This window comes from Bos indicus x Bos taurus, chromosome 11 (genome assembly GCF_003369695.1).
Source record: "Bos indicus x Bos taurus breed Angus x Brahman F1 hybrid chromosome 11, Bos_hybrid_MaternalHap_v2.0, whole genome shotgun sequence".
Taxonomy (NCBI): Eukaryota; Metazoa; Chordata; class Mammalia; order Artiodactyla; family Bovidae; genus Bos; species Bos indicus x Bos taurus.
This window is the reverse complement of record NC_040086.1, coordinates 72,592,244-72,608,303: the sequence shown is the minus strand read 5'-3', so window position 1 is coordinate 72,608,303 and position 16,060 is coordinate 72,592,244. Positions and strand designations below refer to the sequence as shown.

General features: G+C 47.9%; 1 protein-coding gene and 1 non-coding gene across 3 annotated transcripts in view; one reads left to right on the top strand and one right to left on the bottom strand.

Moving 5' to 3' along the window:
- The window catches only part of CIB4 (calcium and integrin binding family member 4), a 103,716-nt gene that overhangs the window by 50,624 nt on the left and 37,032 nt on the right, over window positions 1–16,060 (bottom strand). Inside the window, exons 2-3 of one of the 2 annotated variants that reach the window (XM_027555883.1) lie at window positions 2,315–2,411; window positions 215–249 (exon numbers count right to left, since the gene is read on the bottom strand). In XM_027555883.1, coding sequence (XP_027411684.1) covers window positions 215–249; window positions 2,315–2,347 — 68 coding nt within the window. In that variant the 5' untranslated portion in view covers window positions 2,348–2,411. Of the gene's footprint in view, window positions 1–214; window positions 250–675; window positions 1,178–2,314; window positions 2,412–16,060 lie in introns of those variants that run through there. The other variant, XM_027555884.1, reaches the window with a different exon arrangement.
- On the top strand, window positions 2,702–2,774 carry TRNAE-UUC. Its single transcript has one exon. It is a non-coding gene; the product is annotated as a tRNA-Glu (tRNA).

Below are 16,060 nucleotides of genomic sequence, written 5' to 3'. Positions count from 1 at the left end.
GCAACCTACAATCTGACATTTCAATGTAGTAGGGCCCTGGGAATCGTGACCTTGGACCCTCCAGGACTGGGGTCTGTCTCTGCCTGTCTGCTGACAGCCTCGTCTCCAGGACTTTGTAGCTCTGGGCAGGGACCACATTCAGGGACCAGAGTGAGGCTGTACCAGGGTAAGATTTCAGTTCCAAGGGGAGGGAAAGGGGACCCCCTCTACTCACCACAGGATTTCATTCCTGGTCAAGAAGGTCAAGGCCTGAAACAAACCACAGACAGGTGACTTGCCCACTCCATCCAGCCCTGCCCTGGCCCTCTGGGGAGTGGGAAACTTCGGGGGTTGGGAGGAAAAGCTGATGCTCTCATTGAACAACCAGGGAATGGAGGCTCCCAGCCCTCAGCAGCAGACGCCCGAGGTGGTGGCAGAGGAGGAAACAGTGCCCCGTCTCTGATGGCCTTGGGAGGGAGCACAGTGGTACAGGCCTACAGAAAGGATCGGAGACAAGGCGAAAGCCCTGGGATCTGGAGCAGGAAACAAATGGGGAGGGGCCCTCTGAGAGCCAGTCTGGGTCACATGGATGTAGGTTTAGCGAAGGCAGGGACCACAGTGAGAGTTTTCCCACCCCTCCCACCTGCCTCAGGAAGCTCCCACCACTGCCCAGAATCTCCTGCCTGATCTACCCACCTGGTATTCTTCCAAATCCTCCCAGTGCATCTGGTACCTCAGACATTGCCCCATGCCAACCCCACCCTTCTCTCTGCCAGCAGCAGAACCTCAGCCCCAAGAGCTCACCAGTTGTGCACCAAGTAATCGGTTGCCATGGTAACCTGCATTCCACCTTCTGCCCATTCTACCTGAGTCCCTGAGTGGGCAAAGAAATAGATTCTTTTGGTTCCAGAGGCTAATGGACATCATCCCCAAAACAGCAAACAGAAAGGCAGCCCAGTAGCAGGTTCAAGAGTCATGAGCCAACCTTCTAGATCTGCCAAAGGCTGACAAGACATGTGTCCCTGGACAAGCCACTCAGCCTCTCTGTGTCTCAGTTTCTTCATCTGTAAACTGAGGATGATGGTCATGGGATTGTGATGAGGATTATTTGAGTCAATACAGATAACAACGCCTTGTACATAATAAGCTTTCAATAAGTGTTAGCTGTTAGAACCACGGCCCAAGGACTATGCCAGGTGCAGGAACACAGAGATGAGTAAGCATAGACTCTGACATCAAGAAGTGGCCCACAGAGCACAGTAAAGGGCATTCCACCCCATCCATCCTCTCCCTGCAGAAGCCAAGGGCACAATCAAATCAGGATGATACAAAGAGGGTCTATTAAAGGGACTCTCCAAAGATAAGATCAGGGTGTATGGAAACCACTCAGGATAGCACAGAATCCAGGCTAGTAACCACAGAGCCGCTACCAGTCCTGGCCCAACACACACAGAATCAGTACCCCTGTACCATCCCTTCCACTTCTTCCAATCTCCCATGGGGATGGACAGGAGAGTGGAAAGTGAATCTAGAAAGATGAAGTCTAGCACAGACCTCAGTATTGCTATCCAGGAGTATCTTTCCGAAGCCATCTCCTCCTGGTCTCAGTGCCAGTGTTAGCTTCCTGGTCTTTGTACCCACCTCATTCCACACACTTTCCCAGGTAAACAGCTCAGAAACTTTCTCATAGAGCTAGTTTATATCCCTGGAAATGTGGCTGCTTATTCTTCGCCATCTGCCCTCCATGGAGATGGAGACTGGCAGAAGAAACCCAGGAGCCTTCAATCCTTATTTACTAAACAGACACAAGTAAAGTACCTACAGGATGCCAGGCGCTCAGCTTGACCCTGGAAGAGACGGGTGAATGTGGTCTCAGCCTTCAAGAAATTAATATTTGCCACATACACAGACACACACACACACCATGGGAGATTGGGTAGATGTGATCAGAGAGGTAATATGAATTACGAGTATTTAGAAGAGGAGAACCCTAGGCAGGAAATCTTCATGTAGGTGGTGGCATTTAGGTGGTTGTTACAATGTCATAGTTAAGAATGTGGACAGGTTGCATCACTTCTTGCTGCTTCCCCTTGGGCAAGTCATAAAACTACTCTGAGCCTCAGTTCCCTCATCTGTAAAATGGGAATAATAAATCTCTACTTTACAGTATTATTGCAAGGCTAAAATTAAATGATAGATATACAAACCTCTAATTTAGAAAGGTGCCTGGCACAATAAATTCTTATTAAAGGGGAAACAATATTATTACTTTTTAAAGTTGGGCCTGAAAGAAAGGGTAGGATGTGAGCAGACACAGTCAGTAATTACATCTCACCTTCTGGTAAACCGTCTGAGCTTCTGTTCTCATTTATTGAGCAGCTTCTTTCACTAGTCTGTGTCCATAGTGACTGTCCCTTGTCCTCACAGAGGCCCTGGGGAAGATGGAAGTTGGTGAGGTTCTGTGATGCTGTAGGGTCATTTGGCTGGCCAGGGGCCAAAGGAGGATCTGAAGCCTGGATTGAGGTTGCAGGCCTAGGGGTCTCTCCAGTGCTGCCTGGGAGCCAGGAGAGCTGCCGGGCTGCACCCCAGAAGGCTGCTTCCTTCTCAAGTCCCTCTCAGCCCTCCTGTCCTAGGAGGTGCAAGTGGCGGCAGGCACTGGCACGTGCCCTTAACACCTGGTTGGCACACACTACAAGGAGAGCAAAAACACACTGGAGGGAATTCCCTGGTGGTCCAGTGGTTAGGACTCTGCACTTTCACTGCAGGGGGTACAGGTTCCATCCCTGATCGGGGAACTAAGATCCCACAAGCTGCATGGTGTGGCTTACTTACTTAACTCTTTGTTGAGCCAGGCAATGAAACAGAATGATTAAGCCAGGCAGACAAGGCCCTACCTTGATGGAACCAGAGGCCCATAGGGAAACTAACAACCCCTTTGATTGTGATAGGGCTATGAGAGAAATAAAGCAAGAATGAAGAGTGGGCAGGAGAGGCTTCCTGAGGAGCGGCCATCTGAGCGGAGACCTGAGCCACAAGGAGAGGGAACCAGACTAAGTCTGTGGAGTTTTCCATACCCAGAAAGCAACGACATCCAGCTAGAATTTAATGACACTGTTTGGCTTTCCTTATGTTTATTTATACTGTTTCCTCCACTTTGAAAAAGATTCAAGCTTCACTAGTGACTCAGACAGTAAAGAATCTGCCTGCAATGCAGGAGACCTGGGTTCAATCCCTGGGTTGGGAAGATCCCTTGGAGAAGGGAATGGCAATCCTCCAGTATTCTTGCCTGGCGAATCCCATGGACAGAGGAGCCTGGTGGGCTACAGTCCATTGGGTCCCAGAGAGTCGGACACGACTGAGCAACTAACACTTTCACTTGCCATATATAACTGTGATATGTTCCCTTCACAAATATTACCTGGTGAAAAGAAATAGGAGACAATCTAAAGAAAAATATTAAGTAAATAATTAGACAGGTGGTGAAGAAATATGCCAGAAATCACAAAAATGTCTCTGCCTCACTTCACACACAGGTAACCAAGGTTTGCAAACTCTGCTACCTTCCTCTCTCCTTTAGTTTTCATGCCCTCACATGACCCTTTTCGCAACTCCTGCCCACTCCACCCCTCCCTACACACAGGCTCTCAACCTAGAAAGGGCTTTCACTGGTTCCTACAATTAACAATAGTAACCACAAGAATGTCACCTCACATTTGCATTGCATCGCTTTGTAATTCCAAAATGCTTTTCTACATGCCATCTCGTCTGCTCTAGAGATAAAAGCCCATGCTCCTTAAAAAAGAAAGAAAAATCCCCATGCAATTCTGCCCCAGTACACTAACCAACCAGCATCCTTACCTTCCTCCAGCTAGTTAAATCTCTCAAACTGCTCTTTGGCAGGGATTCTGAAAAGGGTGCAAATGAACAGATGATGCTGTGAAAATGTTGAACTCAATATGCCAGCAAATTTGGAAAACTCAGCAGTGGACCCAGGACTGGAAAAGGTCAGTTTTCATTCCAATCCCAAAGAAAGGCAATGCCAAAGAATGCTCAAACTATCCCACAATTGCACTCATCTCACACACTAGTAAAGTAATGCTCAAAATTCTCCAAGCCAGGCTTCAACAGTATGTGAACCATGAACTTCCAGATGTTCAAACTGGATTTAGAAAAGGCAGAGGAACCAGAGATCAAATTGCCAATATCCATTGGATCATCGAAAAAGCAAGAGAGTTCCAGAAAAACATCTACTTCTTCTTTATTGACTATGCCAAAGCCTTTGTGTGGACCACAGCAAACTCTGGAAAATTCTGAAAGAGATGGGAATACCAGACCACCTGATCTGCCTCTTGAGAAATTTGTATGCAGGTCAGGAAACAACAGTTAGAACTGGACATGGAACAACAGACTGGTTCCAAATTGGGAAAGGAGTATGTCAAGGCTGTGTATTGTCACCCTGCTTATTTAACTTATATGCAGAGTACCTCATGAGAAACTCTGGGCTGGATGAAGCACAAGCTGGAATCAAGATTGCCAGGAGAAATATCAATAACCTCAGATATGCAGATGACACCACCCTTATGGCAGAAAGGGAAGAAGAACCAAAGAGCCTCTTGATGAAAGTGAAAGAGGAGAGTGAAAAAGTTGTCTTAAAGCTCAACATTCAGAAAACTAAGATCATGGCATCTAGTCCCATCACTTCATGGCAAATAGATGGGGAAACAGTGGCTGAATTTATTTTTGGGGGCTCCAAAATCACTGCAGATGGTGACTGCAGCCATGAAATTAAAAGACACTTGCTCCTTGGAAGGAAAGTCATGACCAACTTAGATGACATATTAAAAAGCAGACACATTACTTTGCCAACAAAGGTCCTTCTAGTCAAGGCTATGGTTTTTCCAGTGGTCATGTATGGATGTGAGAGTTGGACTGTGAAGAAAGCTGAGCGCCGAAGAATTGATGCTTTTGGACTGTGGTGCTGGAGAAGACTCTTGAGAGTCCTTTGGACAGCAAGGAGATCCAACCAGTCCATCCTAAAGGAAATCAGACCTGAATATTCATTGGAAGGACTAATGCTGAAGCTGAAACTCCAATAGTCTGGTCACCTGATGCAAAGAACTGACTCATTGGAAAAGATGCTGATGCTGGGAAAGATTGAAGGCAGGAGGAGAAGGGGACGACAGAGGATGAGATGGTTGGATAGCATCACCGACTCACTGGATATGAGTTTGAGTCAACTCCGGGAGTTGGTGATGGACAGGGAGGGCTGGCATGCTGCAGTCCATTGGGTCACAAAGAGTCAGACATGACTGAGCGATTGAACTGAACAGAAAGCAGGCCCAGTCCTGCCCGGACAATTCTGCATGCTTCCCCTCCAGGGTCCCTCCCTGCAGGAATCCTCTGCGTGAGATAAAAAGAATTCTTCGCAAGGTTTCTGTCACCTGCCAATGAACTCCACCAACTGTTAAATTGGTCACCCCTACTCCAACCTTGATTTAGATGTCTCTTCAAATTCAAAAAGGACTGAGAAGGGACTTGTATCCAGAATACAGAAAGAAAGCTAACAGCTCAATGATAAAATACAAAAGCCCAACTAAAAAAATGCACAAAGGATTTGCATAGATGTTTCTCCAAAGAAGAAATATGTGAATGGCCAAGGAGCACATGAAAAGATGCTCACCATCATCAGCCACGAGGGAGATGCAAATCAAAACCACAGTGAGGTACCCCTGTACACCCACTAGGATGGTGAGGATGTAGAGAAATTGGAGTCCTCCTACACTGCTAGTGGGACTGTGAAATGATGCAGCCACTTTAGAAGAGAGTTTGGCCGTTCTTCAAAATATTAAGCAGAATTACCATATGTTAAAAGCAAGACAACATGCCCAAAATGGAGTCGCTTATACTAAGCCCCACATCACCAAACTGAAACTTAATTACAGTTTCAGCTCTCCCGGAAATGGAATCTTAAACCTGTCAATCAGGAATCAGCACCAGTGAAGGCTGACAGACCCCTGCATCCCTGAAAGAAAAGTGACCTTGTCACAGCAATCCCCACTCCAGTACTCTTGCCTGGAAAATCTCATGGACGGAGGAGCCTGGAAGGCTGCAGTCCATGGGGTCACTGAGGGTCGGACACGACTGAACGACCTCACTTTCACTTTTCACTTTCATGCATCGGACAAGGAAATGGCAACCTACTCCAGTGTTCTTGCCTGGAGAATCCCAGGGATGGGGGAGCCTGGTGGGCTGCCGTCTATGGGGTCGCACAGAGTCGGACACGACTGAAGCGACTTAGCAGCAGCAGCACAGCAATCTACACTTTGCTACTATACCTGTCTTATTCCCCTTCCCTCTGCCTATAAAAGTCTTTCCCTTTGGGAATTCCCTGGTAGTCCAGTGGCTAGGAATCTGCACTCCCAATACAGGGTTCACAGGTTCGATCCTTGGTTGGGGAACTAGATCCCACATGCCACAGCCAAAGATCTGGTGTGCTGCAACTAAGACCAGGGCAGCCAGATAAATAAAATAAATATTTTTAAAAACTTTCCCTTTTGTAGAGCTCCTCAGATCTCCTTTCTCCCTGCTAGATTGAATGCCACTTGACTCATGAATCTTTGCTGCTGCTAAGTCGCTTCAGTCATGTCCGATCCTGCGACCCCAGGCTCCAGGGTCCATGGAGATTCTCCAGGCAAGAACACTGGAATGGGTTGCCATTTCCTTTTCCACATGAATCCTTAAGTAAAGCCAATAAGAACTTTAAAACTTACTCAGATGAATTTTGTTTTTTAACACATACAACCCACCAATTCCATTCCTGGGTATATACCTAAAAGAAATGAAAACATTTGTTCACATAAAAAACTTATACATGAGTGTTCATAGCAGCATTATTCGTAACAGCCAAAAGGCAGAGACAGCCCAAGTGTTCATCAACTGATGAATATATAAATAAAATGTGACATATCCATACTATGGAGTGTTATTCGACAATAAAAGTAAATGACGTATTGATACATGGTACAATGTGGATGAAGCTTGAAAATATTATGTTAATGAAGGAAGCTATTTGCAAAAGGCTACAGATTGTATGATTTCATTTATATAAAATGTCCAGAATAGACAAATCCATAGAGACAGAAAGTAGATTAGTGGTTGCCAGGAGTTTGGGGGAGGGGAGTATGGCAGAGAGGGTTTACTGCTAATGATATAGGATTTCTTTGGGGGATGATAAAAATATTCTAAAATTAGATGGTGCTAAGAAATGTAGTGTTAGAAACAGAGGTAAGTCAATAAAGGAAAGGGACACAGTTCTGTGAATCCCCAGGGTCAGGGACACCCTCTCTGCTCACCCATGCCAGGATATGAGATGTCAGGGGCTCACCAGCATCCTCTTCTAGGAAACTGCCTGGATGCAGGCCCCATAGGTGTGCACATCATGCAATCTGTGCTTGTTTTCTGTTTCTGTTTGGAACAGTTCATTTTACAACCAGTTGGCACCACCAAGTTGACAAAGTGGAGCAGGACCAGAGATCAGAGTCATCTTTTATAGGAGAAAACAGATTGTTTACATTTGTTTCCTCTTAAAAATAAATACCTAAAAATAAAATTAGATGGTGCTGATGGTTGTACAACTCTGTAAATACACTGGAAAATATCGAGTTGTACACGTAGACCCAATTGTATAGCTGCCGTTCAGTCGCTCAGTCATGCCTGACTCTGCAATCCCATAGACTGCAGCACGCCAGGCTTCCCTGTATAGAAGGTCAATTAGATCTTAATAAGGTTTTTACTAAAAATTATTTTAAGGAGTGTGTCAGTGCCTGGCACATAGTAGGCCCACCATAAATGTTATGAAAGGAATGTATACATGAGACATAAGATTTTGGAATAGTTTCAGATCCATTTCCTCAGGCAGAGAGTTTTGTGGCCCAGGGGGCTCCACCCACTGTAGTTATTCAGCACTGGAAGCAAGGAGGGGAAATCTTGCTGGAGCAAGCTGCCAAGTTCTGAACATCAGCTAGGTTTTTGTTTGAATTCCCCACAGCTGAGCAGACTGCAAAGTCACCCTCTGCATGGAGAAAGGACTTTCTCAATTCTTTTGGTGTGGCAAGAGGCAGGTCTGGGGGTGCAGACCTTGGGGCATCCTGGGAGGCAGGAAGAAAAAGGGTGGAAGGCCTGCCTTGTCGTCTTGGGGACAGAAGGGATGAGGAAAGTAGTGAGGACTCCTGGGTGCTGAGAATCTTGGTATTAGAGTCACCCTTCCTCCAGCTCACTGAAGGGGAGGGTGGTAGGGCTGCATGTCTCTAGAGTTCTGCCTATGGTCTCGGCCCTTCCCAGCACAGTGCAGAGTACAGGTGCCCCAGTGGCAGGGGAGGTGTGACCACAGCAGGGCTCTTGGTGTCCCTGGCCATGCAGGGGACCCAGAAGCTCCCTCATGCCCTAAGGAGACCACCAGAGGGACTGAGAGTACTGAGAGTTCAGGCAAAGGCCTAGCCAGGAGCAATGGGAAACCATGGACCTCCACAGTGTGGGTCAGCACATTACCCCAAAGGCTAGAGGTGACTGTCATGCTTTATTGGGCCCCAGCAAAAATGCACAGAACAAACAGGGACTCTTCCCCACGGCCAGTGAGCCTGACTCAAGCACCCTGATACAGCTCGGGGTAAAGAAAGAAGAAAATGAAACTGCTAGTCACTCAGTCGTGTCTGACTCTTCACTACCCTATAGACTGTAGCCCACCAGTCTCTTCTGTCCATGGGATCCTCCAGGCAAGAATACTCGAGTGGGTTGCTACGCCCTCTTCTAGAAGATCTTCTGGACCCAGGGAAAGGGGTGACCACAACTGAAACACTGAATATTTACACAGAGGGACTGGCTCATCCAAAGAGACTGTTTAAACCTGTTCTTTGTTTCCCATTTACATCATCTGCGGGGCAGTAGGGCTGATGTAGGGATGAAGAGTGGGGGACCTGAAACAGAGTAGGGCTTCAAATAGATGGAACATTTATACGGGAAAGAAATCCAACTTGGAAGATACTGAAATATGATTAATGGCAAGTCTAGGGAATGGAAGTCCAAGAGGAAGATCTGGGATTTTTCAGAGAATAAACTCTACCTTGCACACACCCAGGAAAGACTCCATGGTGAGGCCAGGAGAAGATCACTGAAGTAACAGTGCCTGGAGGGGACCTAGGAAGCCAGGGAGAGCTCCAGCCTTGAGGGGGATCCTTGGGCCCTGGTGACCTTCACCAGCCCAGTGAAGGAGCCTGGACACTGACAGTGGAGAAAGGAGAGAAGAGTGTAGAATTCTGGACAGGCACTCCCCAACACTGCCCACTGCCTTCAAGCAAGATGGCTGTTCACCACACCACATGTCACCTTCAACTCAAGGGCAGTTCTCCTGCCTCTGGGTCCAGCTTCTGGGATGATATTGGGACATGGGCCTATGCTTGGAGAAGACCCAGCCCCATGACAGATGAGCAAGGCTTCCCAGGTGAGGTAGGAAGCAGGTATGCACATGTGGGCACAGTGCAAGTTTGCACAAACCCCAGGTAGACTCTAACTACCTGGGGTTCGTGCCGACTTCATAGGTGAAAGGCATAGTCCTCCCCAAGACTCCCCTCACTTCAGATATGAGGTGCAAATTCTGGGGGTTCCCAGGCCATCTGCACTTCTAACTAAGGGGCCATTATCCCCTCAGGTTTGGTGATTTGCTAGAACAATTCACAGAACTTAGGAAAGCAGTATACTGATGTCTAGTATTATAAAGAATACCAATCAGGACCAGCCAAAGGATGAGACACAGAGTGAATGTCAAGTCTCAGAGAGTCTCGAATAAGAAGCTTGTGTGTCCTCAGGACGCATCACCCGCCTCCTGGACCGTTGATATGTAATACTGACCAGGAAGTGCTCATCGAGCCCGAGTTCAGCATGTTTATTGGGGTTTCATCATATAGGCATGGTTGATTGAATCATCAGGCACGTGACTGAACTTACTCTCCAGCCCTCCACTCCTCCGCAGAGGTCGGGCTGACATCAGCTGGCTCAAAACTCAACCCTCTAATTGCATGGTTGGTCTTTCTGGCACAGCCAGCCCCCACCCTGAGTCATCTCATTAGCATGAGCTCAGACATGGTCTGAACAGCCCACCAGGAAGAGCAAAGATACGCACTCCTATCACTTGGGAAATCCGAAGGGTATAGTAGTTCCCTCCCTCGAGCCACGGACATAAGCCATCTGAATTCTTTATTACACAACACTAGGAAATCTGAGGTGGGTTGGAGTACAGTTAGAGAAATGAAGAACTAGACCCAGTCTTTGGAAAAGAAAGAGACCACTTCCTCCCCAAAGAAAGAGTGAAATTTATTTGGGGGTTAAACAGATTTATCCAGAGGAAGAACGTGGACAGAGAATATCTTGAAATTTAAATCTTTGTGTTCTTTTTCCACCTTATCATGAGAGACTTTTTTTTTTAAGTCTCCCGTTCACATTGCCTGGGGGAAAAGTAAAATTGTTACAGTAGAGGAAAAGAGCTAGAAACAGCCAATATCCCTTTTTCTTATTAACAAATCAGGCTTTTGAGAATCCCAAAAGAAGGCTGAGGGAAGCAGAGTCCAGAGTTTATAAAAGGACAGAGAAGAAGTATTATGCCACCAGGGAGGTGGGGCAAAGATCTCGCAGGGCTGGGACCACTGCCACTGCCAAGGCTGGGGAGCTCGAGCCTGCAGACAAAGCGTTTGCTCACTATTGAGGGAGCACCACTCACTGCCCAGAAGGAGGAGGCACACCAGAGACTCATGGGTCCAGCCTAGCTGTCACTCAAGGAGGGGCCAATAGAACAACACTTTGTTTCCCAAGGCTCTGCTGAGCCCCTCTGAATTGCTCAGGTTGACAGACACTCCCAATCCCATTTTCAATGTCCCAGGACACCACAAAACTTCGCAGAAAAGAGGGTGGGGGACCTGGGCACTCAGAGGGTCGAGGACTGGGGAGAAAGGTATGTAAGGAAAGCCCCAGCTCCTGTTCCTTCGTGGGGCTGGACAGTGGCACCCCTGCCCCTTTGCAACTTGTATCAGATGCCCTAGTGACCTGGGTTCCACTCTGACTTCCAGGGCTGCTCTGGGGTCAGGTCTAAAAGAGCTTGATCCATCTCAGAGTCTTGCCTCAAGGACTCTCTGTTTTCTGTCCAAGAATTGCTCTAATGAGAAGCTTCCTCTGCCCTGGGGTAAGCATAGCCCAGAAGTTTAGGGTGACATTCCAAGGTGGGGGCGACCATCCACCAGTCAAGGTGGGAACTGATAAAGAAAGGTCCCCTGCCAGCATGGCTGGGTGACAGCTGTGGGAAGCGTTCTGTGGCTTCTCAGCAGGGCCTGATGAGGTCGAGGTCACAGCCCTTGAAACAGAGTGATCTGGACAAACACTCCCAACTGGGCTCTTCCTCTTTGTCCATCTCTCTCCTCAGCCCCTCACTCGTGTGTCCTGGGATCAGCTCTCAAGTAAACTAACTGCACAAAAATGCTGGTTTCAGTCCCACTTTTAAGGACACCTCGCCAGGACACCCAAGGCATTGTTGGGAACCTCTTGGGACGCTGCCCTGCTACATGAGAAAAAAGGACACTCCAAAGATTCTGCATTCTGACCGGGGAGCCGTCTTGAATTTTTAGTTCTAAATTCCTATAGACAAACCTCAAAGATCACCTCGCTGGTCCCCTTCATTTTACAGTAGACTTGGGGCTGGGCAGGGAACTCTCGCGAGATCCCTTGGGGAGTTGAGGCAGAGTGGGTTCTGGAACCCAGCTCCTTCCCAGGTCTCCTCCCTCCCAACAGGCCTCTAAAAGCCGCTTTCCCGAGGTCATCGAGCTGGTTTAATGAGATCCTATCTGTGGAAATGTCTTGTAAACTGTGAAGCATTATAAAAATGCTATTTGTCATGATTTGTGCCAGACCTGGGATTGGAACCCGAATCTACTGGCTCCCGGGCCAGTGCGTTAAGCCCAGCAATAAGAAGAGGCATTAGACAGTAATTTAGCATTCTTTATTTTTAGAGTCACGCTCTCAGAGACACTTGCTAACTAGAAACCCCATTCCAGCCTCCCTCTCTCTCCCTACACCGCGTTCTGCTTGGTGGCTGGCAGGGTAGGGGTGGCGGGGTGCCGGCGGACTTCTATCTTTTATTCCCTGATTCAAAAAATTATTTACAAATCTTCTAAGATATCTCAGGCACTTTGCTGGTGCTGAGCGTGTGGTGGTGATCAAGACAAATATAGCCCTGGCCTTAAGGAGATTGGCATCTGATGGGGAGGAGCGTAATCAGTAATCGCTTGGTTAACTCTGCAGTTGTTTCCGTGCCGGTGCTGCGAACAGAGTGCAGGACACAGTGACAACGCCTAACCAATCCTAGGGGTCAGGGAGGCTCCTTTGAGAAGGGGACATTTAGCAGAGACCTGAAGGATGCACAGAAGAGAATCAGACAGGAGACGAGAAGGGTGTCTTCTGGCAGGGGAGCCACCAGGCAGAAAGGATCTCAAGAAGGTGCTGGCAGAGTTGAGAAGGGCTTAAGGGTGGAATGTGTGTCAAGGGCAAGAGTCAGGAAAAGCAAGACTGGAAGAGGGGTTGGGGTTTGAACACACGGGGTGGGTGACTCCATGAGGGTTTATCTTCAAAGCTTTCCTCAGAGCAATGGACGTCATTGAAGGGTGTTATGCCGAGGAATGACATAATCAGATTTTTGTGTTCAAGGGGTCATTCTGCTCCTAGGGTGGCTGGCGAACATGCTGGACGGAGGCCAGCCTGGCCCTGTGGAGGAATGTGAGGAGACTCCTGAGTAACGAGGGAGGGGGGAACAGTGCTGGGACAGGGCAGCAGTGGCGAGAAAGAGCTGGATGAGTTTGTGTGACATTTTCAGGTGGAATCAGCAGCACTGGGGGGGTCGGATGTGGGCGGGGGTGGGTGCGGATTGCCAGTGGGGACCTTCGTGATTCTGACATAAGCAGCAGGGTAGATGGAGGACACACCCCTTCCCAAGCCTGGGAGCCCCAGTGAAGAACAGATGTCGGGGAAGAACATGACTTTGGATGTCTTGAGTTTCTATGAAGCAGCTTCCTGGAGATGACAAGTGGCAGTTTGGTCCATGGGGCTAAGAGCTTAAAACAGATCTCTGAGCTGGAGACAGACATTTGGAAATGTTCCAGCGTAGGTGATATTCAGATCTTGTGAATGAGATCCTCCTGCAACCACAGTTGTGATGGAGACACATTCTCTGCCCTCAGGGAGTTTATATTATAAAGAAGCGATTAGAGGATGCACTTCTTGTAACGTCAGGATGGCTCTTTAGAGACCAGTTCTCTCACCAAGAGTAAGCTGGACAAAATCCAAAAGCTATCTACTTACAGGCAGTTGGCATTTGAAAGGTCAGGATCCTAGAGACTTGGGAGCATATGGAGGTGACATTCGGTGCTACATTTACCCTTAAGGTCTCCCTGGCTCATGAGCAGCATGGGGCCAAGCATGCTGAAAGTGATGGTGAACTGAGTTAGAGAACTTGAGTTAGAGGTTTTGGAGATCTCATAGGGTAAGGAGAAAAATTTGGAGTTCAAAATACCCAGGCAAGTGGGACTTAAGGAGCAAGATGTCTGAGAAAGAGAACAGAAGCACAGTAGGTTAGTTCCCAGTTTCCAGTCCCTCTTCCCGGAAGGCATGTGCCGATTCAGAAGCAGCATCGGCTGGAGCAGGGAAGGCTGAGTGGAAGGCATGACTGAGAGACCAGAAAGCTGAATGGAGTTGGGGCAGTAAGATGGGGCTGGGGAAGTAAACTGGAACTCAAAGGGCCACCCAAGAGGAGGGACTCTAAAACACAACCAGATTCTCAGGGAGAACCCCAGAAGAGTGAAGCGCTAGGAGTCAGAAACAGAGTGAGTCAGAAACAGAGAGCCTTCAAAGTCTGATCACCAGCTTCAAGCCAGCTCATCCCCAGGCTGGATAAAGATGGCCTTCCAATGCTTGAACTGCCTTCCAGAAAGCCGAAGTAAATCCTTTCTGATGAAACAACATCGGTCAGAGCCAAAAACATATCTCTGGACTTCCCTGGTGGTCCAGTGGTTAAGAATCTGCCTGCCAATGCAGGGAACAGGGGTTTGATCCTTGGTCCGGGAAGATGCCACACGCTGTAGGGTAACTAAACCTGGGCAACACAACTGCTGAAGCCTGTGCTCCAAGCCTATGCTCGGCAACAAGAGAAGCCACTGCAGTGAGAAGCCTGTGCAGCACAGTGAGAGAGCAGCCCCTACTTGCCACAACTAGAGAAAGCCTGCATGCAGCAACAAAGACCCAGCACAGTCCGAAAAACGAGTATCTCTATAATAGAAACAGACCCACAGGTGATCCAGATAGTGGAGTTATCTGATAGACTTTTAAATAACTGTGATTTAAATGGTCAAGAAAATCGATTACAAGAGGGAGAATTTCACCAGAGAACTGCGATCTATACACCAGAATCAAATGGAAATTAAAGTGGCATGGATAGAATTCAGCAATTAATACCCTCGAAGAACAGCTAACATTTTTTCATTCAGCCAGAAGGAAGGGCACCTCAGGGGCAGGTAAGTGCCCTGTGAAACCTCACAGTTGGCAGCCTGCAAACAGGATGGAGGGCGGGGTGTGGGGCTGGCAGGGCCAGCGGCAGCATTCTGTGCAAAAAATTCAGAGGCCAGTTGGAACCACAGTCTGCTAGAATTTGAATGCTGGATGAAGAAATTTGAATCTTGTTCCGCAAAGAGTGAACAGTAGTTCGTTCTGTTTGTGTCTCTGGGTTTACTTTGCCTCCAGGGTCAGTTTAGAAAAAGTAAAAAAAAAAAAGAAATGATGTAGTTTGCATTTTTAAGTTACTTTTTTTAAACATTAAGAAATCAGTATCTGAACCAATACTTAAAACATTTTTAATTGTTTCTCCATCCACAAAGAGCCTCATCTTTTGGGCTATTTTTGTAACACTCCATAACAAGCCTATATTACAGTTTCGGACTGTAGCATTGAACTTCTAAACAAATTTTGGTATTGAGCAAGACCTTTTTCAGCTGGTTTATTTTGTCCTTCCTTTGCTGACCTTGTAAACTACTTAATTGCGAAATGTGGCTTGTCTCAGAGTGCCTCTTAAACATTGTATTCTTTAAAATAGAGATTTTCCATTGCACGGGAGACCAGGAGCCATATCAACATACTCGCACAACAAAGCCGGGCTCCTCACTTCCACTTACTTAGAGACATATGGTTTTCATCAGCCACTTCTCTCTTCTTGGCAGAAAAGCTGGCAAGGGTTTAAATTTTATTTAGCAAATAGCCCATCCCTCTAACACCAAGCCCCCACTCGCTGTTCTGTCTCTTCCGCTGTCCCACCTGACCCTGCCTCCTTCTCCAGTCCCAAAGTGTGCCCCCAATCTCCTTCCAGGAAGACCCAATCAACTGAATCACCCACCTGCCGGGGCTGGTCAGTGGAGATCTGAAGCAGGAAAACAGCCAGAAGGCCTCTGGGAGTTGGAGAACAAGCTGAGTATGAACGGTCTCTTAGAAGAGGGGGTTCCTGAAATTAGATCAGCGGGCCCAGCTGGGAGCTGTTCCTCACTGATGCAGAGAAGGGGCAGCTGATGAGGACGGCTCAGGGCCTGGAGACCACTGCCATTTGGGGTGTCCTACCCCCACAGTGATCCAGTGGGGAAGCCCAGTGCCACTCCCTTGCCACGGTCTCCCCCACCCTCTGCTCCCGCCAGTTCTTACCCTTCTGACATCACTGTGAGGGAGTCTTTGAAACTGGTAGCAAAGTTCGGTGAGTCTTCATTCTCCCTGAGCATCCTTCCCCCGAGGCTGGCTGAGCCTCAATGACATGTATAGGGCCAGAAAGAAGTGCCTGAGTGCTGGTGAGGACGGCCCTAGACTAGACTAGAGGGTTCCCGCCGGCTTAGCACCCTCACCAGTGCCATATTTGTTGCAACAACTGACCATTTCTGCCTCCAAACATACCCTGAATCCATGCACGTTTCTCTACCTGTGGAGGCAGAGGCTGTCCCGGCTCCTGGCCTTGGTGGTC